Here is a 25,600-nt window from a genome sequence, read left to right as displayed (position 1 = left end):
TGTTTTTCTGTTGGAAGAGTGAAAAAAAAAAGATAAGATCCCCTGGGCTGCTCTCATACCCATAACTCTTGGATGGCTAGTTTTGCAGAGCGAGGTCCTGCATATTTTATCTGCGCCACTTCCGAACAGGTGACTGGATGATGTCTGTGCCTACAAACGCCCCAAATCAATAAATTAGCAGGCGTGCTGTGCTGAGAGAGCTTAAATCCCTCTTGACAGCAGGGATTAATTTCTCTCTCACCACACACACACTCAGGCACCCACCTCCTTCAAACTCTGTCTGACAGTTCCCAGAGTTTTCCTTCAGGCTCTCTTCCTCATTGATGATGATGTTCTCTATGTCCTTCATGGTAAGGTGGTCGCGGAAAGCGTAGAAAAGGATGTGTTTCAGCTCCTCCAGGGTGATTCTCTGCATGTCGAACTGCACAAAGAGAGAGACGAGGGGAGATTTTCAAAAAGAGAGACCATTTTCCTCTCACATAAATAAACCGTGTGTACTTCTGCACGATGCCTGGCAGCAAGCGTAGGAAATGAACAGGTACTAAATTGGGTACTAGTCACAACTCTTCAATAAAACAATGCACATGTAATCTCCATCTCTCTGTCACTCAGTGGGTCTTTGCTGCCAACAGCTTGCAATAAATGATGCATCGTCTAGTCATTTTGCACTTTACTCATCCCAACAGTTCTTACAGATGTTGCTCTAATTCATCCACTTTGATCGATGGTGCACAAAGTTGCTATGGTGATTAAACTGGATGTGCCGAAGTTACTGTACAGCCTGAAGGTGACTGATTTACACGAACGAGCTACCAAACTCTGCACGCTCAGCTGACTCTCTCCCAATATTCAAAAAACTGCTGGAAACAGAAGTCTTCCGCATCTTCTTATGCACTTAAATCTCTTTAAGTGCATAGGCAGCACACATGGGCTCACTAGGGGCAAAGGTCAGCAGAAAGACCCTTTGTTCAGAGGAACATTCAGCCTCTGTTCATTGAGCACAACTAAAAAGAGGAATATGAATATTTGAATATCAAAATGTGCGATGTGCTTTTTTAATAGAAATAAGATGAACTAATAAATGAAAACGTATCATTATGTCTTAACCACCTGTCAGTGGTTAAAATCAGCTTCCCATTATTTCTTTGTAACTTATTATCTGCTATTATTATCTTATCTTATTCTCTGGTTCTCTGCTTAGTACTTTTACTTGCGTGAAGATTTGAAGTTATACTTGCGGTGGAGATTCTCCCCCCTCTGCCCACAGTGTCTCACAGTTTGCTGTGCATCACAATATCAAGACGCCCCTGGCTGATCAGTGTGTATAGTGCTTTTTGACCCTATCAGAACACCAAGCGCTTTGCACAGCTCAGCGTTGCCAGATAGGAGAGTTATTGTATTTATACGATATACAATAAATACTTTAAAAAAAGGCCAAATATGAGATCATTTGGGGATTTCCGTGCACCCAAAAGAAGTTGGTTTTGAAAGTGACAGTTCAATACTTCTGTCATGCAGCTGACAGGACCCACAGGGAGCAAATAAGTTAGGGTTCAGTGTCTTGCTCAAGGATACTTCAACATATGGCAGAAGGAGCCGGGAACTGAACCACTGACCCTGTAACTGGTGGTTGACTGAGTCAATTCTTTATAAGATGTTACATACAACATCCCCTTTTTTTAATTTAAAGGTCAGAATCTCAAAATGTTATGCTCGCATGCATTTTCTGGTTTTGGGAGACAAAAACAGTTAGAACAGATGTGAAGAACTCTTGAGTGCCATCAGTTGTTCACTGTGAACTTCCACATTCAACACATTGTGAGCTCAGTTTTCCAAACCCAATGTGCAGTTGTGACACCTGGTTTTATTGCAATGAATGATCCACATCCAAAGACAGGAGGATAAATGCTGGCACAACCATCACTTTCACATAAAGCATATTTACTGTACCATCAATATGATTTGTTATCTTTCCGAATGAAGACTCATGTCAGCCTCCATAAAGATTAATTTGCAAAGTCAATTAAATCTTGGGGGTCAACGTTGTATATTACGCTTGCTGGGTCATTAATCAAAGGAGTAAATGCAAATGTTAGTAATAACAGAAAGATTTAACGGCACATAAATTAAATTTAAATTATCTAATTGCCTTCATTATTTCTCTGAGAAAATTATTATTACAAGCTGCTACTGTGACAATGACGACAACTTCTAAATATGCAATGCAGATCTTTTTGTGGTACTAGGCTGAAAACAACAACAACAACAACAACAACAACAAAAAACGGACTGTGTCCAGGTTGGTGTTGACCAGCAACAGTACTAGAAATAAGCCCCAATATTGAACCCTTCAGTCTACGGCTATGAATGGATCACATGTGTGGATTGAGTTGGTATAAATTCATTAACTCATCCTGTTTTCAGATGTGTTTACCAGAGGTAGATTAAGGTGAAACAAATTACATAAATTTTTAGAGGAGGGTCATTTCTGGGACGATGCCTACAAGCGTTGACTAGAGTGACAGCTATCGGCTTGACGGACAGATCCGAGCCAGGTCGAGACGCTGCCGGTCCCAATGAAACTGGGTTTCGAGAACGAAGAGTCTCTGTTTCTCTGTCTGGCACATGAAGCCTTTGACAACACCTTAAGAAAAGTTTGAAGTTGCTCTTTAAAAAAAATGTCAAAAAGGCTGAAAAGTGTTGCTTTAAACTTCACACAAAGGTACAATGTGTTCAAAACACTGCATTCAACAGAAAGTGCTCTGATGCTAATGAGCTCTGTCACACAGTAGATAATCATCTTTGTGTCCCCCGGCATCCACATTCACAACCACACACATAATCACAAACGCTGTGGCTATCACAGAATCCAGGTCACAATTTTTATACAACAGCACCCATCATGTAAAACAACCCATTGGTTTTCTGTTTCCAAGACAGATGAGCTGCTCCACAGACACCAGGGGAAGTGAACAACAATGAAATGCTCACCTGTCCACCTGGAGCAATCCTGCAGAATCAGAAACTTAAAGCTGCAGCCACCTCCTGACTCACTTCTCCTCAACGGAGACAGGTTGTGTTTATCCAACCTTTGTGCAGCCTTGCTGCCTCCACACAATGCCATCCCTCATCGACATCAAGAGACTGCTGGTGCATCATTTGCCAGGGAAAAGAGGGACAAGGCAGAGGACAGATTCATTCAGTGAGCACTTCACTGACAGATAAAAAGCCACTTTATTTTCTCTTTCCACTTCCCACTGACTTAATCTATATTCACATTCAAGCATGGGGTGACCTTTATGGGAGAAAATGGCGAAAGTGAGGAAGGTAGAAAAGATTGACGACCTTCAGTGACCCCGACAGAGAAGATCTTTAGTCGGACACCCAGTGTTGGGTGGCCCACGGTTTCATACTGAGTCCTGTGCACAATGAGGAAACCTTCAGCAGCCTTTATCACACAATATGCACAGGCGTTCAGTTCGAAGTCTAGCGCCAATACGCCAAAGTACAGGGGCTTTTATTAAAGCTGAAAATGTCACACACTGTTATGGCTCAGAAGGAACCTTATTTTGAAAGGACATTCAGCCCTGTACATGGAGATTTACAGTAAAATCTCTTAAATTTTGAGAGGTGGTCATTTCCTTAGGTTTCTGATGAGTGGAACACAGCATTTAGAGAGATTTTAAGAACGACAATGAGTTGAAATATTTTGATCGAACATTTCTTCAGATGAACAGGGACATTTGTCAAAGCAAAAAGAACTTCCTGCAAACAGATCACAGTCTGTATCTCAGCATGCAGATTATTAAAAGTGTGGCTGAATTTTAAAGGTGAAAAGTGCAACTTTTTACATTTTATAGCTGTAATATAGCCGTTAAAAGTTTGGTAACAGTGTGGTGAATTCTGTCTATTTTTTAAAAAAAAATTCAAAAATCTTCCTTTCTGCTCTTTCTTGCACTTGTGTAATGGAAACACGTTTCTACTTCACGTTGATCTTCTCCCCATGACTTAGATTTTTTGCCTTTCCCTTGTGCCTACCATGCTTTGGATAAAAGCGTCTGCTAAATGACTAAATGTAATGTAAATGAATTATTTAATTGGAGAAGTGAGAAAGATGATAAACCTGCAGAGAAGGATTAGCTCATTATAAAAATTTGACATCTCAATGTATGATGAACTTTTTTTTTTAGAATTGTTTTCACCATTTACGGTTATGTTGAGGCTCGGGTTGTACTTGGTTACGGTTAGAGAAAGATTGATTGAATCTAGAGAATCTAGGATTGGGTACAGAAAAACAAACACCCCATCTCAGAACATATCCCAGTCTGTGATTGCAGATGCAGTTTAGCTGTCAAAGAAATGTCATCATTAGGAGACGAGGTTGTTATAAACTGCACAGTACTGTCATGCTGCGTGGAGATTATGGACGGACACAAGACAATTTCCATGAGGACAGATCAATCAGAAGAATATTTATCGACTTAAATGTCTTCATCAAGGTATTAGCAAATATTTCTAAAACTTTAATCATCTTAAAAATTCATGGTGAACAATCAAGCCCCATGTAAGGAGGTGTACTTAAAGATGGTTTTCTCAGTGTTCCTGGATTAAACCACAAACCTTTATTTTGATTGATTGGAAGCCTGTACTTCACCCTGCAAAGGGGATTGGGGGCTGAATATGAGGAAGGGTAGTCACCCTAAAAAGACAGCTCTGCTCCACTCTGCATTCTAAAATGAGGCATGTTCAACTGCTCGTTCTCTCACACACACACACACACACACACACACACACACACAGTGGGAAGGTGCCAAGAGCCTGCATCCATCCATCTGCTGAGTTCAGCCCTTTGCAGAACAGTCAAATTATACAGTTACAAATGATGCTCTACACATGCCGTAGAAGGCGATTATATGCATTTGCTAATCTAATTTTTTAGACTGACTGGCAGGAATTTAGTTTTTAATGGTAGAAATATTTCTGCATTTAAAACCTTCTGCAGCTGGAGATGAGCTACTAGTTTTCGATGTAAAGCAATGTGCTGCGGCCACAGGCTCGCTGCTCCGGCCTTTTATGGCCATCTCTGTTAAAAGTGACATGTTTTTTTGATTTTGACACTTTCTGAAGCCCGATTTTTTTGCCAGGCATCCTGACAGTAACAAAAACTGATAATATAATCCGTGGATGTTGTTGCCATGCAGTGTGCGAATGGGAAGCAAACACAACCCTGAAGAAGACAAGAGGATTTAATACAAGCTTGACAGTCAAGGGAGACAAATGTGTTGCAGATAGAAATCTGATATTTTTTTATCCACAGCCCCAATTTAAAAAAACATGGGACGGTGTGTAAAACGTAAATAGAATGCGATGATTTCCAAAGCTCATCAACCCATAATTTATTCACAATAGAACTTAAACATATCAGATGTTGAAACTGAGATGATTTAATATTTCATGGAAAATATTGGCTCATTTTGAATGATGGCAGCTACACTGTTTTTTTTTTGTTTGTTTGTTTGTTTGCTTTTTTAAAATCAATAAGAAAAACATTTCTTAGAGTTTAATTTGCCTTTACCTGCATTGCACACGTGCACATCATTGTGACACTGCTGAAGCCCTCCAGGCTTTAAATCGACAATATCGAATCCGTACATTAATTCCATAAATGCTATAAACACACGTTTCACCCAGTGACCCCATGACAGCACATTGTCCACAGTATGCAAGGACTTTTTTTAGATCACGCATCGCCCGACCTGGTTTAGTGTGCTCATGCTTAATGTGCACTCATTATTTTCCTTGTTAAATTTAAAGGCTCAGCATCTTTATTGATCTGTGCTTTTAAACAGCCTCTCTGTCCACCATGAAAGGCCCTGAGCCTTCAGCAGAAATTTATATCTCAATTACCACCGCGTCACCCAGCTGTCAAAGGCCAGATGATTAACTGAGGAAAGAATAAGACACAACGTGCCCTGTGAGAGCCGCAACATGAGGGGAACGTTAGAAGTGACAGGAACAGTGGCCACGCAGGACACTGATGAAAACCACCAAACCTTTACCCATTCACACCCTAAAGGGAAGTAGCCAGCGCAGCTCGTTAACCTCCAGTCAACATTTTATCGCAGTTAAAGCTGCAAAATTACTTAAAGGTTCACCTCAAGTATTTTTTGTGGTTACTTAAGACACAAGCCGACAACAGAAAACTGGCTCTCATCAGGTATTTAACAGTCAGAAAAGCCTTCAGGGAAATCGATTTTAACCTCTGTACAGAACTAAATACTCATTTCAAGAGCTTCATTCACTCTACATTCGCTCTTCATTTGCTGTGCGTGCAAGGACGTAATGCCTGTGCCAGCAGCAAATCTAAAGGACAGCAGACCTAAGGTGGTTGAAGTTGGAGGCAATCTCAGGGAGGTAATGAGGGAAAGGGAACGGCCTACAGCCGCCCAGCGAGCTATCAATAGCCAATTACTGTTAGGATGATTAATCAAGGAGAAATTAGTCCCATTAACCCCTGGAGTGGAGCAGGAGAATGCAGCTACCTGAGGGTTACGGCACTCGTTAGTGGACTCAGCAGCATCTTTATGCTCTGCCTCATGTTATTCATTGCCTATAGGGAAAACGAATGAGGAGCAGAAGAGACAGAAGGAAAGGAAGACGGTGAATAGAAGAATGAGTCGGGGAAAGCAAGAGTCAGACAGAGGGGATGAAAAGGTAGAGGAGGAAAGCGGCAAAGCAAAGTAATTCTATGCATAATTTCACTTGGAGATTGAACATTTTGCTTCAACTCGATCCGAAGCTGAAAGCACCGTTCAAAAGAGCAGCAGTGTGCTAAGATCTTTGTGCCGAATCCAAACCAAAGAGCACCAGGTCACATCTAGTTAGCTCGGGAACGGACTGAAGAATCAGCCCCCACCCCACCCTCAGCCAAGCTTTCAAAAGATACAAGACTGGAGTCAAGAGAAGTCCAATAAAGACACTGGACTTTCCTCGTTTGCCATGTTCTATTCTTCTGACACCGAAACAAATGAAAACTATATCAAATTAGAGAGACAGGGGAAAGCAGGGGCACCTGCTTACTCACATTACCTGCATTTAAATCCTCCGCACAGAAATGTCACATTAGGTGCTCTGCTGGAGTATGTGGAAAGCTGCATCCCAGGGGCCCATAAGGCTACATTCAAAAGCAATGGGAAAAGGTTTATTCAGGCAGTAACAGGAGTTCAGGAAATGCTACCAAAACTAAAGCATTTGGTGGTGAATGACGAGCAAATGGCCTAAATCTTTTCACAGTCGCACTGCGCTAGATAGAGTTCAAAGGAAAAAGGTTAAACCCCATTCCAGGCAGTGTTAGCACACACACCTGTGTGAAAAGAGGAATGGGAAAACTGAAAGTCGTCCACTCTGACCACCTGGTAGATAAAAATGACGACTCTTGCCTCAAGGAAGTCCAACACATCTGTAGAACACAGGGGTATTTATTTTGATTGACAGATGCATCATTAAAATTCTGGGCATTCTGGAGGGTAGGCGATTCACCAGTGTGTGTGTGTGTGTGTGTGTGTGTGTGTGTGTGTGTGTCGGCACACAAGTATGCACATTTTAACTTAAGCGTCTGTGAAGAAAATGCAGTAATGTGCTGCCGACACTCCTCTGAGCTGCGGCCTGCATGAGGAAGAGCTGTAATAAAGTGAATCACCGAGGTAGCCGAGCTGACTCACATGCCATTAGCTGCACGGAACATAAAGAGGAGGGGCCGGAATGAGGAAACAGGAACAAAGAAGTCACAGACTGTACGCGACAAAGGCTCCTGCGAGTGATGCAGAGCAGGCAAAAGGAAGAAACAAAGAGCGATGAGCTGATAGCATGCGGCAGCATCCGGACTTCAACATCACCGCAGTGATGTCAGCGCTGGGAGGACAGTTATCCACCCGACTCAGTGGCTCGGGAGCTGGCCGACACTTCAGGCTTTTCACCACACACTCAAACGGTGACGGTTTTAATCTGCATAAGCCTCTTACTACGCTACAGTATACTGTCCAGGACTGATGGGTCCAGGAAACTTATCAGTGTGTCGACAAGCCTGGTGCTCTTGTCAAACACACCACATATACTGAAAGACTATATGGGACATCCAGACAGTCCAGACAACACCTCTTCCAGGGAAGGACTTGCATATTTCAGCAAGACAATGCTAAACCACATACTGTCATCCATCACAACAACATGGCTCCACAGGAGAAGAGTCAGGGTGCTGAACTGGTCTGCCTGCAGTCCAGACCTTTAACCAATGGAAACCATTTGGTGCATCATAAAAATCCGGCAAAAAAGGCCCAGGACTGTCGAGCAGCTAGAATCCTGCATCAGACATGAACGGGACAACATTCCTCTCCTAAAACTGCAGCAACTGATCTTCTCAATTCCCAAACGTTTACAGGCAGGTGTTAAAAAGAAGAGGCGACGCTACACAATGGTGAACATCACCCTGTTCCAACTTTTTTGAGATGTGTTGCTGCCATCAAATTCAAATGGTCTGCTCTTACCTGTTAGCACTTAACACGCTTTACACTGCTCCTCATTCACCCATTCGCCACAGTCGCATTTTCAAAATTCAAAATGAGCTAATATTTTCCATGAAATGGTAAAGTGTCAGTTTCAACATGTGATATGTTGCATGTTGTATTGTGAATAAAATATGGGTTGATGATTGTTGGGTTTGCAAATAAATCAGAAACTAACGGTATAACCATCTCTAAACCACTTGGTGAGTGGGAGGTTCGTCTGGATCATGGGAACATTGTTCTGTCTCGGTGAAAGTCAAGACTCTGGCCGGAGCTCAAAATGATGTTCGTCTCTGGCACGGCAGCATGATTGAGCCAAATGGAGTCATTTTCACTATGATAATCTTCCATAATTCACCTCCCCCCACCCCCCAACCTCTGCACTGGGACCCAAGGACGAGCACACTAGAGGATCAGAATGTTTGCAGGAAGGTGATTACTGTAGAAATATGGAGACGGGAGAATGTGTGCATGCGTGTGGGTGTTTGTTCTCTACGACGTCATGTCTCTGCCACCTCCATTGCTATTCAGGGCCATGTCTGGCACAGGGAATATGATTTTCTCTCCATTCTCTGCCTTCCCAGCAGGCAGGAGAACGCCCTTCCATTGTGCACGCTGGCCTTGAAGCTATCAGAGAGCAGTCGCTTGTCAGAGACACACTGGTTCTCCTCGTCTTACCTGCCTGGAGCAGGTACACTGACAGTCAGCACTTCTTCCAGTCATTTGGTTTCAGCGGTTTTGCATGGCAGCTTGGACCATTTGGAATAATGCCTACATCTGAGTGACCGATGAGGCTGAGAAAGATAATAACTCTGGACATTTAATCAAAAGTGCCACGTGGGCCTGCCAGAATCCTGTCATTTCTTTTGCTCAGTCTAAAAAAAATCCCAAAAAACTTGCAGCTGAATAACTAAATAAATTTAAGGTTTGCTGGATGATTATTTTTTTATTTGTTTTTGGTCACACAAACACTGGCACATCCATTTTCTAAGTGGGTAGTTCTCCTGAGTGACACAACTAAAAATCAAACATGAAATGTGTTGCAAACATTTTGTGCTCCTTCTTGGACCAGGTCTACATATAACATCTTCGAACTCTCTAAAACGCTACATTTAGCTTTATTTATTTATTACTACTCGGTAATTCGTGATTTTTTTCAATTTGACATATGACATATTGACATTGTGATTAATTTAGCATTAACCATTTTTGTGTTGGTATATGTGTTGGCTCCACTACTGAGACTTTAGTGACAAAAAAAAGGAGCAAGTTTCCTTGCGTTTAAATATTAATAGTCAGCTTGACCACAATATAAAACTCAACAAAGTCGAGTCAAATATAAAACGCAACACAATAAAACTGAAAACTCTCAAATCTTGCTACTGCAAAGCGACTCTCTTTAGGCGCTTGAACAATCCATTATTTTTGCCAATGCCATTCCACCTTCAAAAGGCCAATTTGGCCTTTGTGAGCTGGTTGTAGTCAAATTCCCCAGAGCATTACAAATACTGCTGCTGATATTGTATCTGTATGCCCTGAAGACGACCATAGCAGAGAGTCTATTACAGAACACATAACATTTCTCATTTTCCACCAAGTATCAGACTAACTCTGCAGGGGGCAACATAAATATTGGCCTCCTCTCACCTCTGGCTTATGTTTTATTCATCATAGATGAACTGTTTTATAGTCATTGTGGATACAAAAATGTGCCCTGGCACAAAGGACGGAAAAAGGAAGATTAATGGATCAGATTTATGACGAAAACCTACATTTATCATGCAGAGGTTTTCTTTTCATTTTGTTGGGCCTAAATGGTAAAAAGTCCTTTAACACACCACAGGTAGCCTGAGAGCTTCACTTTAAGTTAAAATGTTTAAAGTTTCAGGCAATGAGAGTTTGCACAGTACACTGAACGGCCAGATTATTCATTCATCACATTTAGAAATTCAGTCCATCAAAGGTGAATGGAAAAGAAAAAAACATGCAGCCTCATAAAGGTCCGTGAGTACGGTGGAGCACTGCATTCACCGAAGAAAAAAAAAATTACAGACCTCAATTTTTTTAAGTAGATGAGGCTCATGTACGGTGGTGCATCGCATTCTCAAAAGAAATTGGAGACCTTAATCTCGTAATTGCATCACGAATTACAGAACTCGTCTGAGAAACATGCGATGCTGTCAATCCTGTATTTCCCGAACCAACAAATTGAAGCGGTTAAAGTTTTTTTAAAAAATGCTCACATCATCTATTGGTGAGAGTGTAAACATTGCAAGAGCTTTCCTCTGAAACATGCTCCAGCGTGCTGTCTCGTCCAAAGCTGTATGCGAGTGAACATCTGCTGCTTCCTTCTGGCACCTGCTCACTGGTGTTTTTGCAGAGCTGGGAGAAGTAATTTACTTAGGTAAAACTTGCAGTACAACTGTGTGGAAATACTGTGTTACGAGTTAAAGAAAGCAAAGATTTTTTGCAGTGTATTTTGACACGAGCAGAGCTGAAACAACACACACCCGATGCATCAGACCAATAATTACCCTTTAAGGGTATTAAATGTCACAAGATGTCGCCCAGCACTTAAAGAAATGAAAGTCACACATTAACAATTCCTCCGTTGTTGAATGAGGGAATTTGTTTTCCATAAATGTTCCTCCGCTGGGCTGCAATAACGCGCCTCATTCAAAGTGGGCGTACAGTAAAAAAAAAAAATGATTATAGAGCAAACTATTCTGCCAAAAAAGCTTTACAAGCCCTAATCAGTAATTTCTGCTGGCTGTCTGTTTACCTGTGGCAAACTCATCACGTATATTAGCCTTCGCTCAGTTGGCTTTGCTTTACCAAGTTTCTCTGAAAACACCAATATCAATGTCAGACATCTTTCTCTGTGGATCCAAACTGAGTTACAGAATATGGAGAAATGATCAGACAATATTTCCCTTTGAAATGTAGTGAAATTGCTTTAGAGATTATATTGTAGTTTGGAAACAATCACATGCACTAGATTTCTGCTTTTCCTAAACTGGGCACACCAGCAGGAATGACCTCTAGCATTTTTAACAAGCAGAGTAAAAAACGCCCATGTCCTGCTTGTTCCTCGTGATAAAACTGACCACAAAAGTGCCAAATGCTGCAGTGAGTCTTTTCCACAAATACACAGAGCAATGCACATTTGAATGCCGATTTTTCGCACTGTCCTACAAATGCAAACACACCTGTAATGTATCACAAACTCTACATATCCTTTAAACTGGAAACAGGTTGCAGTTAAACCATGAACACCTCCTTTGTACTACCAACGGTGTTGAATGCCATCATTTGATAAACTTCATATATAAGTTATCAGCTGCAATTTGCATTTCATGCTGACTTAGGAAGCTGAACTTTCGGCGGCTCACTGACGTTTTTTTTTTAGAAAAACACATTTTAGTTTGGTGATAAAATAATTAGATCGAGCAACTGAACATCAGACAAGCTCGGCCAAGCAAAAGGATGAATGTGCTCATGAATTATACAACAACATAAAATGAGGCTTGAATTAGTTTGCCACAAATCTCAAACAAAGGCAAGTCTAAGTATTGTTTAATGATGATTAAATGGTCTTATATTAATATATCAGATATGCACAGGAGGAAAGAATATCCACTAAAAGATGACTCGCATTAGCACTGTAATGTATTGCAAAATGAAAGTTAAGTCAGCGTCAGATAAAGGATTGAAAAGGAAAAAAATCTGGGCGTGTGAAGTTAGAACAAAGGCGAACCTATCAGTTACTGGCTGCATGCACTTCTTCAAAGTTTGGAGGGAGGTCAAGGGGCATCAGTAGGTGGCAGCTCCTCACATATGGAGCGATCAGTCAAGAGTGTTGGTTAGGAGGCTTCAAAATGTTCAGCCCTTGAATCTGCTGTTTGATGGTAGTATTGGCACATATGGTCATACTGAGGGTCATCAACCGGACAAGCGGACAAAATGTCCATTTTCCACCATCAGCCCATTGCTCTTCTCTGAGGGTCTGAGGGTCGTCTCTGGGGACAGAGTTAGCCCGGAGCTGCAAAGCACCAAGTTAGAGTGGCCACTGGGAGGCCTGAAAGGAGTCTTGGTAAGGGAGAGGCTACATACTGTACGTACTGGTCGGGGGAAACCTACACACAGGGGGGGCTTTCCCACTCACTACAAGGGCTAACCAGGAGGCCGCAAGAGAGGGGGTGAGCAAGCAGGTGGAAAGTAAGCATGCATATTCCCTCTAACTGATGCAATACGAGCATGTTAACATAGTAGCAATATCATTAATGCTGAAGAAACACATTTTGGGGTGGTGGTGGTAAAAGCTGCAGGTCTGTACCAAATGTCATCGTGATATCTCGGCTTAAACGCAGGACAACTACCGTCAGCTGCCCTGGTGCGGAGCAGTGTTTTGCAGAGTAGCTCAGTTTACTGAATTAGCATCTAGTATTGATTTTGTACCGGTGTGTTCCAGACAAACCCCTGAAAATATTTCGGATTAGGACCCAACCTTTCCCATACAAGTGACCCTCAACAAAAAAACCCATGAGAATAAATAAACTTTCAGTGCCCGAAAGAGAGAATAGTAAGCATAACGTATTGTAATGAAGTAAGTAGCACCGTCACCACGAGCCCAGTCTCAGCTCACCCAGAGCTCTGTGGCCGACAGAGAAGAAACACGCCGAGTTTGACAAGTTAGGAAATTCGGCGAGTAATGGCTTATGAGTTTTCACAAGTCATGAATTATGACAGCGCCTGTATGATCTGCATTTCCTCCCAGTCTCTTTCAGAGCTGCTGTGCACCTCGGTGCTCGGATCACTTGTCATAAATCACCCCCTCGGTGCTGAGTCACAACCCTGCTCGGGGATTAATTAGGGCAACATACTGTAAGGGACACTGACCTGTGATTAAAAGCACAGAGGAGCCTTGAAGCTCCCACGTACCTACAGTAATTACCACACGCAGGAATAATGGGAAGGGGATGTGACATGTGGGAAACGCAAAATACCGTCCAGTGTCTGGAAATAAAACAAATGCTAATGAAATTGGTGAGAGTCTGTGTTAGAGATGTATGAAAGTGCAAAGGTGTTTATTAGTTATGAACCTCCTGTATGAGGCTGATAATTAGCAAAACAGAGGAACATAATATGTCTGCAGTTGTTCAATTAAAAGCTCAATTATCCCGACGGGATAATTAGATACATTAACCAACTGTTGGAGAGCATGAGTGAGTAGGAAGGTGAGTGTGTGGCAGCGCATGAATCATTATCCCCATCACTCCAGCTGGTGAGGATATGACACTCCGCCTGACATTAGTGCAATGAGAAAATCTCTCGGGCAGGACAGGAACTGAGCTGCTTCCCGTGGTTCAGAAGGACTCAAGCAGAACAGCAACAGGGAGGCTCACACGGGTTGGAACCGGGGTCTGCTGCCGAGCGAAGCCCGCGCTGCTCTGATGGAGACCGAGTCTGACAAACCTTGTCTGGAGAAAATAAATAGTTAATCACAAAATCCTACAAAATGCCAGATGGAGAAGAACGGCACGAGCGAAAACATCAGCGTCCGACGCTTTGATAACTGTGGATGCTTTTAGCGTTATGCTGTTGGTGTACGCTGCTCATTATTCATGGTTTATAGAAAAGGTTGGCAGCTCAATCTGACTCAGCTTTAGCTTTTGTGTGTGTGTGTGTGTGTGTGTGCGTGTTGGAGGGGGGTCAATCAGTCATAAAGCTACACAGGGTGGAGGTTTTATTAAAATTGTGTTTTTACCTCTGCTTTCTCTAATGAACATGAAGGTGACTAACAGCTCTGAAGCCCTAATCACTACTTGCCTGGAATGTTTTAGTCACTCTACCATATACGCACCATGACCCACTGTGTCTTTTTCCCTTTGAGTTCTTCTGTTACTAAGGCAGATCATTAGGAGGTGTTCTCATCTTCCTAAGGCATGAAACCAAGGCGCTTTTTTTGAAGTCTTTCCGTGTATCGCATTGAGGTCAAAGTGTACCTGCATCAAGGCGTGAAGCCCCTGGAAACGGCGACGGCGGCATTGATGCAGCAGCTGCACTTTGGCGTCGGTACGCACACAGAAACTTTGTTAGGGTTAGAGAAAAACAACTTCAGGGTAAGGTTACGTTAGGAGACAACATGGGTGAGGGGTCAGGCTCAAAGATGTCACGGTTGGCGACTGGACAAAGTGGAGCTTCTGACACTTCTGGGATGAGAACGGGCTGTCAATCAATGTGCTTTAGTAAAGGAAGACTTCAAAATCAAGACATCTTAACCGTAGAGGGAATATTAACGTGGTGTTGATTCTTCAGTTTAAAAAGAAAAATCAGACCATGTAAGTGTAAAATCTTGGATCTGCTCACAACTAGTTCATCTAAGTCATCAGAAAAGTGTTCTGATGGATATTCTCTCCAGACAAGTCACAAACAGTGTCTTTACTTATGATAGTTACACACATCCCCCCCAAAAATTATTTCCCTGCTACAACACTGCTACACTTTATGTGCAACCTAAAGTCCACTGAGGCCAAATGTCCTTCTTGCATAGAACAAAAATTAAGTTTTAAAATCATAAGGACCAGCAGTTTGGCTAGTAATGATTTTCTTAACAACACTGGACATCTGGTGCTAGTTACTGTGGACTGGATTTATTAAATGGGTTTTATTCATGTAGACTTTATCCCTAGGATAAAGATATTTCTTACCACTGTTATGCAACCGCCTCAAGTCTATGAAAACAAGATGGCAGATCGTTTTCTCCAGTTAAATGCCATCTGCCCCAGATGGTTATGTTCCCATCCGCCATAACTCTATGTGGACCAGGCTTGGAATATTAACCAGCAGTCATTTCGAGGGTTGCTGCTGTTATTATCGGCGGAGGAACGTTGCTTCACAAACTGAAGAGGTGACTATTCGTGCGTCCGTGGTAATCTCAACTTAACCTCAGCCGCGTTCTCTTCTCACCTGCCTTCGTGAGACCTGCATCACTTACAGGTGCTCCTCAAAAAAGCCCCTGTGTCAAACTAAATTTAATTCCTATACACTGACTCCCAATCAAATCCAGAATCCAGCCCAAGAGTCCTGTGATTCATTAAAGAGCTGCTGCAGTAGAAATCTTCTGAACGTTGCTCGTTGTTTTGTCTCTTGCTCCAGGCTCCAAACAAAGGAAGACTCAGCTTTTGAGGTTGCAGCTCACTCCACTCTTGAACTCTCTCCCATTGGACTAAAGATCTGCGGGCGCCTTTAAAGAGCCGCTGAAGAGCTGTTGTTTAGCTTTCAGTGTCTTTTTCAGTCTCTTAAGTTAGAAATTGGGTCAACAGGAGTTACAGTAACCTTAACGTAAATTTGCCACAATAATTATATAAAATAAAAACGTTCATATTGTACAATTAAAGTCAATCTGTCTTACTTTAATTTAACACTGAAAGAAGAAAATACGTTTTTTTTTTCACGGTCTATATTAGTGTACGTTACATATAAGTGACCTACGTCCTGCTGTTGCTACAAAAGTACAGCTTGGTCGTATAAGAACACATCATTTGCTAACTGGAAGCTGGAAGTCATTTTTTCTGAATTGTGATGAGTGTGATGACATGACGAGCCGGCAGCATGAGTTGTCCTGGCTGATGGTTTATTCAGTGTTTGCCGAACTGTTGGGTGGGCTTTCAAGCAGTGGTGTTTATCTTCTTTTGCCAAGATCATTTCCATGAATCTATTGTTGCATAAAACCAAACTTCATTTCACCGTTTTTGTGAAACTGATTGTTGCGCTTCTATAGGATCATAAACCTACTGCATTCTACTAAAGTTACACAACCACTCAGACATATACTCAAGCAGGATGACTAAACACAAAATAAATCCACAGAAAGAGGCTGAGTCATTCAGCAGGGTCCATTAACAAACTAAACTAAGCACAAAACTGAAATAACTCAAGCAACTAATCATCTGCGAGACGTGTGGAGAAATAATCAAGGTAAATCAAGGTTTGACGACGTAGTTTCTTCCCTCTGAATGTGCTCCACACATTGGATGAGGTGTTTGCCAATCCTCGCTTGGTTTTGTGGGTTCGTAAAGGTGCAGAAGGAACAAAACCTCAGAACCAGCAGCTCTACTCAGAGGGGTGAAAAGAAAAACCATTTTGAGGCCAACTGTTCTCTTGTACAAGCCAAGGTTATTGCAGCAGCCAAATGGGGTTGGCAACACATCTTCCCGGTCTGGGCTCATACCTCCCCTAAAGATTCATGTCTCTGCAGTGTAAACCACAAGCTCCTGCCCCTGAGAAAAAGCCCAGGCCAAGCTGATGATTACATCAAGAGGATGGGCTCGCCAAGTTTTACTACCAGTGCCAAATGTCCCGTTCTTTCCCTCGCACCTGCTCCATTTGTCATCATTCCCGTTGATGCTCACCGCACGGCACGTTCATCATTCAGTCAGCTTCACTGCCGTCCTGAAGTGCTCCCCTTAGTTTTTCCGTGACACCGAATCCTCTGTCAATCTCACTCGGCCCAGACTGCGAAAGCCCCATTGCAGTATCATCAGTCACAGTTCCACTCACAGGACATCCCATTCTGTATATTAAGACCTCATTTGTGCTGCCCTTCGAGCGTGTGGAACAAACTCCTCTGAAGTCTGGGTCGATTGTGTAAGATCACAGCTAGAAAACATGGTGTGAATATCTTTATCAAACATTTATATGTTCTTGTTTTATATTCCACTATTTCCTCGCCTCTTTCTGGGTCACTATAATTTCCACCATGCGCATTGGTGCACTACACAATATGCACATTTAAACAAATTAATTTACGGTGTCCGTGGTCTTTGTGGCCTTCATGTGTTGCAGGACAAAGAGTGCATATAATACAGGTGTTTGCTCAAAGGCAACCGCAGACTGCAGGATTTACTAAAAGTCTAGCCATGGGTGGAAGAGCGAACGTGCTCAGCAGGCACCGGCCAAGGAGCCCAAAGTATCAGGGCGTCCATACCAAGTGCCTCCCATGCAAAATGTCCTAAAATAGGAGCAAAATGCCAAAAACTCAAATGACCAGAACACACAAAATGTCAATTGTGGGGACCCTTTCTCAGGACTTCTTTATCATGCAGCAATTCACTATACATCCAGCTCAACTTATGGTTCATGCCAGAGTAGAACAAAGGTTTTACCTGCCAGAAGATGGTATCTATTGTGCTGCCCAGGAAGCCTTCTCTCGTCTCCGACGATAGGAGTTTGGGTCCGAGGATCGTCATGAACTCCTCAAAGTCGACCTGTCCGTCACCTGACGTAAGAAAAAGAAGCTGATGACTACTGATATGAGTTGGTCAAAGGAGTTGCTGCTTGTAATAACATGGACCCGACCATCATGAAAATGCCCAACGGTGAGCTCCAAATAAATACAGCTTCTCCGTCCCATCAGTCCATCTGTAAAATACATTAACGCTATTGAGGCTGTGCGAGAATTTCTGCAGCGTACACCGACTCCGACAGAACTGACTGGGCAGCCTGCTGATTATTATTGAAGCTTCCGTCAAAACAAAGCATCAAAACTCTGCAGACATCAGCAATTCAGATTATGGATTCATATTGATAAAGCTGAAAGGTCTGGAATCATTTGATCTTTGACCTTTGAACCCAGTGAGGTTTGTTCATCTCCTCTGACGAGTTCGTCTGCCTTTCATTATTTTTACAGTACGTGCTGAAGTCGACTGAAGAGCATTACAGACAATTCACTCACCTCAATAGAATTTAAAGTTAAAGTGATGACAAGTAAGTGCAGACTTATTTGCTTTTCATTTTTGTTTCATGTTTCCCATGTGCCTCTTGAAAACGTATTTACCTTCTTCCCCTCTGTTCTTACGTGTAACAGCAGCTTGTCACATGCAGGACGACCCCATCTGCCCCTCAGCCTGCAATGCCTCTGCTTCGTCTCAGACATTTTCAGCCCCTCTACGGCCATGCTGGCCCCATCTGATGCCCGTGACAGGACTCTTATTCGTGCACGTTCAGCGGGGCAATTGCACGGCTACAGGCTAGACATAGCAGTGCAAGGAGGACGGCCCCGGTGACCACAGGGACATGTGTTATCTCCAGCTACGCTCTCATCACACACGGTTCCAGCATCTGGCAGCTGTTTTCAGCAAACATCTCTTGACAAAACCACCGTCCTGCCCCAAAAACTAACTGAAACATGCAGCAGCAGGCTTTTCTTGCCTTGTCTTGGCAGTTTTCTGCTTGTGCAGATCACACTCGAACTACAAGGCGAAGAAATGCCCTTTATCTGCTGGACGTGTAAGTCGGCACAGGTTTGATACCAGGTTGGTCATTACAACGCAATTTCAGAGGCTGTGTTTCTGTGAGCTGGTTCTGAAGTCTTACTGCCTGTGTGACTGTCAGACTGATTTATTGCACCTTGATTCTTATAATAAAAATCTGGGATCATTGCTAGTGTCCCCAACCACTCTACCATTTTAAAGTCGCAAAGAGATTAAACAATGACTTGTCTTGTTTCATAAATCTCCGTATTTCCCCAACATGCACCTTCACATACACTATCCACTGGCAGAGACTGCAGCCTTCTGGAAGTGCTGGGCACAAATAATAGCTAGAGAACATAAAAATAAGGATTAAATGATTTAAATATCCGTTCACGGCAATGTTACAATACGATCTGCTCCAGGTGATATGGAGACACTTTCACACTGCATGAGTGCGGAATAAGTGATATAATCTTTACCTTAGAGATCAGAGTCCAATTTAGAGAAATAGATGCCGCGAGGTGATTAACAACAGCAGAAAATAAGACCACAAAAGAAAACCAATGCCTGCTGCAGTGCTGTGATCAAACAGAAAGGTCACATGTATTCATGAAGGGCACCCAGAGCTCAATAACAGTGCTGGATAGCCTATCAGTATCTTCTAGAGATCAGCTGGACTTGGCTGCTGGGCGCACAATCGATTTCCGTGAATAAGTATCCGACCCTCACAGCTGCCCGCTTGGCCGAGATTCAGTTGCTATCATCCATTCTTATCTGCTAATGTCGTCCCTCTCCTCCGCTCCAGGTGCCGCCTTTGATCGCTGGCTTTTTGTGGCTGCACATGCATATGGGATGAGATACCATGCCAGACTGCAGATGAGCGACACGTCCGTACATTTCGATATATGTGGATAAAGAAAACGAATGATGCTGTGAGACTGTAGTCAAAAGCGCCTTAAATGATCATTTCTGCTGTTATACTTTGGAATTTCCTAAATAATTTGTGTTGTTGCATTTGATCGTAGCATCTCTGGAGCTTTTCCACAGGCGTGCTAATGTTTGCTTTCAGCCTTTTCTCGTCAGTGTTCCCAGGTCAGTTCCCCGGTTGCCGTGGGAAGCTGCCTCACCAGTGGGCAGCAAAGTCAGGCATTTTTAATAAAACACAAATGAGCTTGATGTACTGCAGGGCCAGAGCTTATCCTGTAGTAATCTGCGCGTATGTGTGAGAAAGCCATTACAAATAATGTCTCTGCTTCCTGCTGGCCAGCTGCAGCTGCAGGGGACAGACGGGTCTTGCTCACTGGTCATTTTTGAATCTTTCACCTTTAAAACAAGAACTATTGGCAGTAACTTTACCAGGCACATCCTTGTTACGCCTGTTAGGCCAGTTTAAGAAGTCATCTATAGCTGTGAGGTATAAGTGTCCGTATCTACACAGTTTATTAATATACACCATGTTAGTTACTTGTATTCCCAACCCCCACGCTGTGGCCTTCTCTTCATTAATCTGTCTAAACCCATTGGATCATAACCTTATTAAAGTGAAGTTTAATAAATTAAATAATGATGAGGTTCACCTCTCCCCACAGACTCGTGACGACAGCCATGTGAATACATGAACCAACGTCGCCACACTTCACAGACTTCCTGAGACAGAAGCTGCTGTGGCCCTGGTCAGTTCCTGAAGGAGCCTCGCTCGCCTCCTTAAGTCGCAGCAGGTGACGCTACTGGAGCCCTGAGGCACAAAAGTAGCTCCCATCTCCTGAGATTATGAAGCGGCTGAGTCGATTCAGCTTTATTGATGTAGCGCCAATTCACAACAAAGTCATCGCAAGGCACTTTGCATAATAAAGTCAGAAGATGAGTGAAGCCAGAGGAACTTCTCAAAATTTCATATTCAGTCTTGAACGTTTAGAGTATTTCTCCCTCCACAGTAGAGCTAAAAAGCCCTCATCAAAAGCTTTGATAGCAGCATGAAGGATTCACATATTGTCCCAGTGATCTGACATTTGCATATTGCATTTTCCAATCCCTGCCTTATTACAGTTTTTGTACCCTTTGTAAAATGCCAATCACAGTTAGTGCATAAATGCTGTCTGCAGGAAGATGGAGTGCTTGCATGTACGGGAATTGGAGCTGAGAGTTCTCGCTGAGGTTAAAAGATCAAAGGGTCACAGGTGAGATGGGTGCTGCAGAAATAAACCTCGGCTCATTCACATGATACTTAATTGGCAACGGGAACCATAAACCGTCTGGATTTAGTGAAACGCCACCGTCTTGTGATTCATTCCCCTCCAGATTCATCTGCTGCAGCAAACACATTTAAACCGTTTCATTTTGGCTCAGTTGGACATAGAACAACCCACTTTGTTGTGCAATAACTAGTGCAAACACACATTTCCCTTTTTCTGGCTGCTTTATTCTGACACCAGATTCACTTATGCACTTTCATGCGTTCAATGAGTAAACACTCAAGCATGAATTAATGCATTATGCATTACATTGGAAGATGTATCTGTATATCTGAACAGGCCAGAGTGCACCAGTAACTGTGTGTGTGTGTGTGTGTGTGTGTGTGTGTGTGTGTGTGTGTGTGTGTGTGTGTGTGTGTGTGTGTGTGTGTGTGACTCACCATCCATGTCTAGTCTCTGCATGATGATGGCCAGCTCCACCTCACTGGGCATGTACCCCAGTGAGCGCATGGCCATACCCAGCTCCTGTTTGGAAATGAACCCGTTTCCGTCACGATCCAGCACTTTAAACGCCTCCCGGATCTCTGCCAAGACAAACAGGAAATAGGCTCAGCATCACCTGCACCACCCTGCCGTCTTCCACGTTGCACGAAACACACCATTATTCATGCTCGTGTGTGTGTGTGTGTGTGTGTTAGACTGCCAGACCCTTCAGATTCTTCACACTGTCCTTATTTGCTTGGCTGTTACAGTTTTATAATTACTTTGAGTTCTTTTTGCATTTAAAGCAGTCGGTTTTCATTCGCACACCTCTCGCCACGTCCCTCCCTTCCTGTGGGGCCCAGCTTTGGGCTGCGGGTTATGCAATTGGCCTCGCACCACTGCCTCAACTTAACAAGATCAATTCTACCCATCAATTCATTTTCTCCACCTGCTGTCACAGCTGCTGTCAACTCTAAAAACGCTCCACAAAACATATGAACATGTGAAATGTTTTCTCGTTTGTTGTTGAGTTTTCCTGAGAGTTTTCTTTCGTTTTATGGTTGGAAAAATGTATTTTCTGATAAGCAACATTTTGTGAAATGTTGGGTTTTGCCACCGTACGTAAAGCAACAATATGCAGCTTTTAGGAATCCAGCAAACTGTGGTATGAGGGTGTCAAATATAGACGCTAGCGATGGGTCAAACAATACCGAAAGCGTTGGTGCATGTATCAATCACAAAGAGCAAAAGCCCGTATTGATGTATTTATTGCTTTGAGAGAAATCACATGACCAATACAGCTGCTGAGTCGCAAGGAAGTGAAGCACCAAACTGTGTTTATCGGGAAACGCTACCTTTGATTGTATTCATGCTGAAAAAGGAGAAGAGACTTTGTTTGGTGCCGTTTGTATTAGTTTTTGTTTCGTTATTATCCACTGATATTTATGGAACCATTGAAAAAAAGGATGTTTTCTCCAGTCTGGGATCACTGTGATCTTAAAAACCCCAGTAAGTTTCCACTTTTGCTCCGTTGTCATATGAGTTAATTATGTTCAAATTCCTTTCTGACTGACTCTTCATTTTCACGAGTTAACTTTCAATTTTATTTGCAGGTAAAATGTCTTTCCATAAACAGGGGCACTTCATCAGTGCACGTCTACAGACTTTTTTTTATGTAGTCGCCTCATCTGTACCTTGTGCAAGACTTTTTTCCAAAGCAGGAGAACTGGTCTCAAAGAGACAAAATCACCTTGGCGCCAGCATGCAACCAAAAACATTTCTGTCTTTAAAAAAGTGTGTAAACTCAAGGACTCCCACTTTCACTTATTTTTTCATAAATAAAATTAACATAAATGCCACTTTGATTTCACATGCTTTTCTCCTTCCTTGTACATTCTGCCTTTGACATATTACTAGTCATATTAATTTGATTATATTTAACCGAAGTGGAACATAGACACGTCTCTTTTATTCAATTATCACTTTTTTTTAATCAGCTGGTTATGTAAACTTTACCATTCATCCACAGGCTTTATCCAGGTTGCCTGCAATGTTTCTGGTAATTCAGCAGGTGTCGCTATTAAGTGCTACACCAACAGTGTCCACACTGCGTCGGCACTGTGGCGTACACGCCATCAAGTGTCATCTACCCATCACCAACAGAAGCTGTCCAATCCCGTGGTGTCTCACAGACGTGCGCAAGGTTCCTTTAGCCTCTGCAAGTGAAGCCCAGGGTTTGGCTATATCTGGTTAGAAAGGTGAGCATCGATCCATGTCAAGGTGACTGACTGCATTTACAAGCACTTAAGGAACCGGGGTACTTGGAAAAATCAGCTCCCTTTGGTAAATGTGGAACGGCGTTTACTGAAGAAACCTGGTTACTGGAAATACCTGCAAACATAAAGACAAGAGTAACTTATTTTCTCCTCCACCTCGTATTTATTTTGGAAGCCTGGCGCACAGATTTGAACTGTATGGTGACATAACGGTGCCGTCTGATTTTGGTTGTGTGTGTGTGTGTTCGTGATGCAGCAAGGTGACAGCACAGGGGGAGAGAAAAAAGGGGGTGACACACATAGCGGATCCACAACAGGAACTGTCTGAATTAAAAAAAAAAAAAAAAAAACGTAGACTTCGACGAAGCACTTTGTGTTACTTACATTTCTTGTTGGCCTTTACGTGGACTAGGTTTAAAGAAATGAGCCTGTATCGCCCCGTTAACGATCTCTCCTTTCATTCGTTTTTTAACTCCGCTACATGTTCCTATCTCCAGCCTTTTTCTACGACCATGCAGTTTGAGAAAGCTGATTGGAAGCCTGGTTACACATGGGCCAAGAAATCAACGCTCTCCAACAGAAATCTCAGTTCCCACACCCTGATTTCAGAAAGCAGCTTTCCGGAGAAAGTTGACTGTAACCCGATTACTTAAGTCCATGCAAACACTGTGAATGTCTCTGGACTGCTGCTAATGCTGTTCTGAGTCCGAGTCAGGTTTCTCTACTATTAATACTAACATTTAACAGCCATGTTGGCATTTATATCAATTTCCCAAAAGTGCATTTTTATAGAGGAAAATCTCAAATCTTTATGCTACTAACAACGGTTATAAAGAAAGAATTAAAGATACTATGACACTTACTTCTTAGTGAGTTCTCATAAAATTAGTAGCAGAGCTTCTACGTTAATGTCTGGGGTTGTGTTGTTTTTACTGTGGCGTGCACACGCTGAGCCACCATTAGCTGAATTGAGTCTCTCTCCCAGTGGAGACAACAGTGCCTCATTTGAACACGGGCAGCAGCTGGTTCACTAGCTGCTCAATGTGTGATCAAGCTATCAGTGGAGGGAGTCAGCAGGCTTCACCGTGCCTTAATAAATGCATATTTCATAAGCGTGCCCACAGCCAGGAGGTGGTGTACGGCAAGGAAAGAGAGGGAGAGACTGACAGGCATCTGGTGTTTTTAAATAGAGGTGGAATGTCACTTCACTGAAGAACACTGTGCATGACACGCATGAGCACAATGATAAGCACTGAATCATTTGAGTCTGGAAAGCAAAATATCTTTCAGTTAGATCGAATCTGAGATTCAACCTTTGGTTGCCAGGAAGACGACGCAGAAAATCCATCTCAACTGAGTTACCACAACGCGCTGCGTTTTCACGGCACAAACAAGCTCTGACAGCATTTGTGGCGGCCAAGAAATTGCCCAAAACCCAGTCATTAGGACACGAGTCCATCCATCGTTTCATTATCTGCAGCAGTTAGCGGGCAAATGATTTGGAACAATTAAGCATAAATGGAGTGCAAATTATGAATTGTCTCATAAAACTGAGAACATCGCTTTGACCGTGTTAAGCACCTACAGTAGACAGGAGGTCACAGTTTCCGACCTGAAGCCATTAGCATGTTACCGCTTCCCCAAACAGCCGGTCCTGAGCAAACAAAGCACCATCATCATTTGTAACAATACAAAATCTGTGCGTACAGAGACAATATTTTCCAGGAGGCACACACTGAAAGGATCAACAACTCCCATCGAAAGCGTGCAGATTGTTTTCCGCACATCGAAATGAGCATCTCATGAATAAACCTATCAGGGATTCAGCCTTTTATTAAGCACCTTCTTATGTCTGCAGTGAATTTGAACAAAATGACAACAGAGACTAAGTTTGTTTATTGAAGCGACTCAGACCATTTCATGCACAAATGCTCCTAAGCATCGGGACTCACGGCATATTCCAACCCCCAAATCTCACATTTGTTAGAGCAGTGCTTCCACCAAAGGGACAAAAGCAACAAAACACTTCACAGGAGAACACGAACAAAGAAAAAACACTCTTCATATCATTGCTGTCCAGCACTTTAAGCTGCGCCAAAATGTTTTTCTGAATGTGCAGACAAGGAAACACTGACACTCTCAATAAGACAGCTGTTTTTATTTTTAGTGCACTTTACATCAAGAGGCCTTTGTGATAGAAATTTGTCTCTCTTCCTTAGTCAAGTGTTACTAAATCTCGACAGAACTCAGCGTGATGAACCATGTCAGCTTAATACATGCCGGCCTGGAGAAGAACACATGGATGTTGGTGTCTTCTCACAAACCCAAAACAG

At 42.7% G+C, this 25,600-nt stretch overlaps 1 protein-coding gene across 2 annotated transcripts in view; it reads right to left on the bottom strand.

Annotated features, from left to right (window-relative positions):
* The window catches only part of caln1 (calneuron 1), a 48,500-nt gene that overhangs the window by 8,079 nt on the left and 14,821 nt on the right, over positions 1-25,600 (bottom strand). For both annotated transcript variants that reach the window (XM_067508538.1, XM_067508537.1), the window contains exons 3-5: positions 21,450-21,593; positions 17,729-17,841; positions 265-421 (exon numbers count right to left, since the gene is read on the bottom strand). In XM_067508538.1, the coding sequence (XP_067364639.1) occupies positions 265-421; positions 17,729-17,841; positions 21,450-21,593 (414 nt within the window). The remainder of the gene's footprint in view (positions 1-264; positions 422-17,728; positions 17,842-21,449; positions 21,594-25,600) is intronic.

The sequence above is a fragment of the Channa argus genome, chromosome 6, assembly GCF_033026475.1.
Source record: "Channa argus isolate prfri chromosome 6, Channa argus male v1.0, whole genome shotgun sequence".
NCBI classification, from domain to species: domain Eukaryota; kingdom Metazoa; phylum Chordata; class Actinopteri; order Anabantiformes; family Channidae; genus Channa; species Channa argus.
Note: the sequence above shows the minus strand (reverse complement) of the source record. Positions and strands in the feature narration are given on the sequence as shown.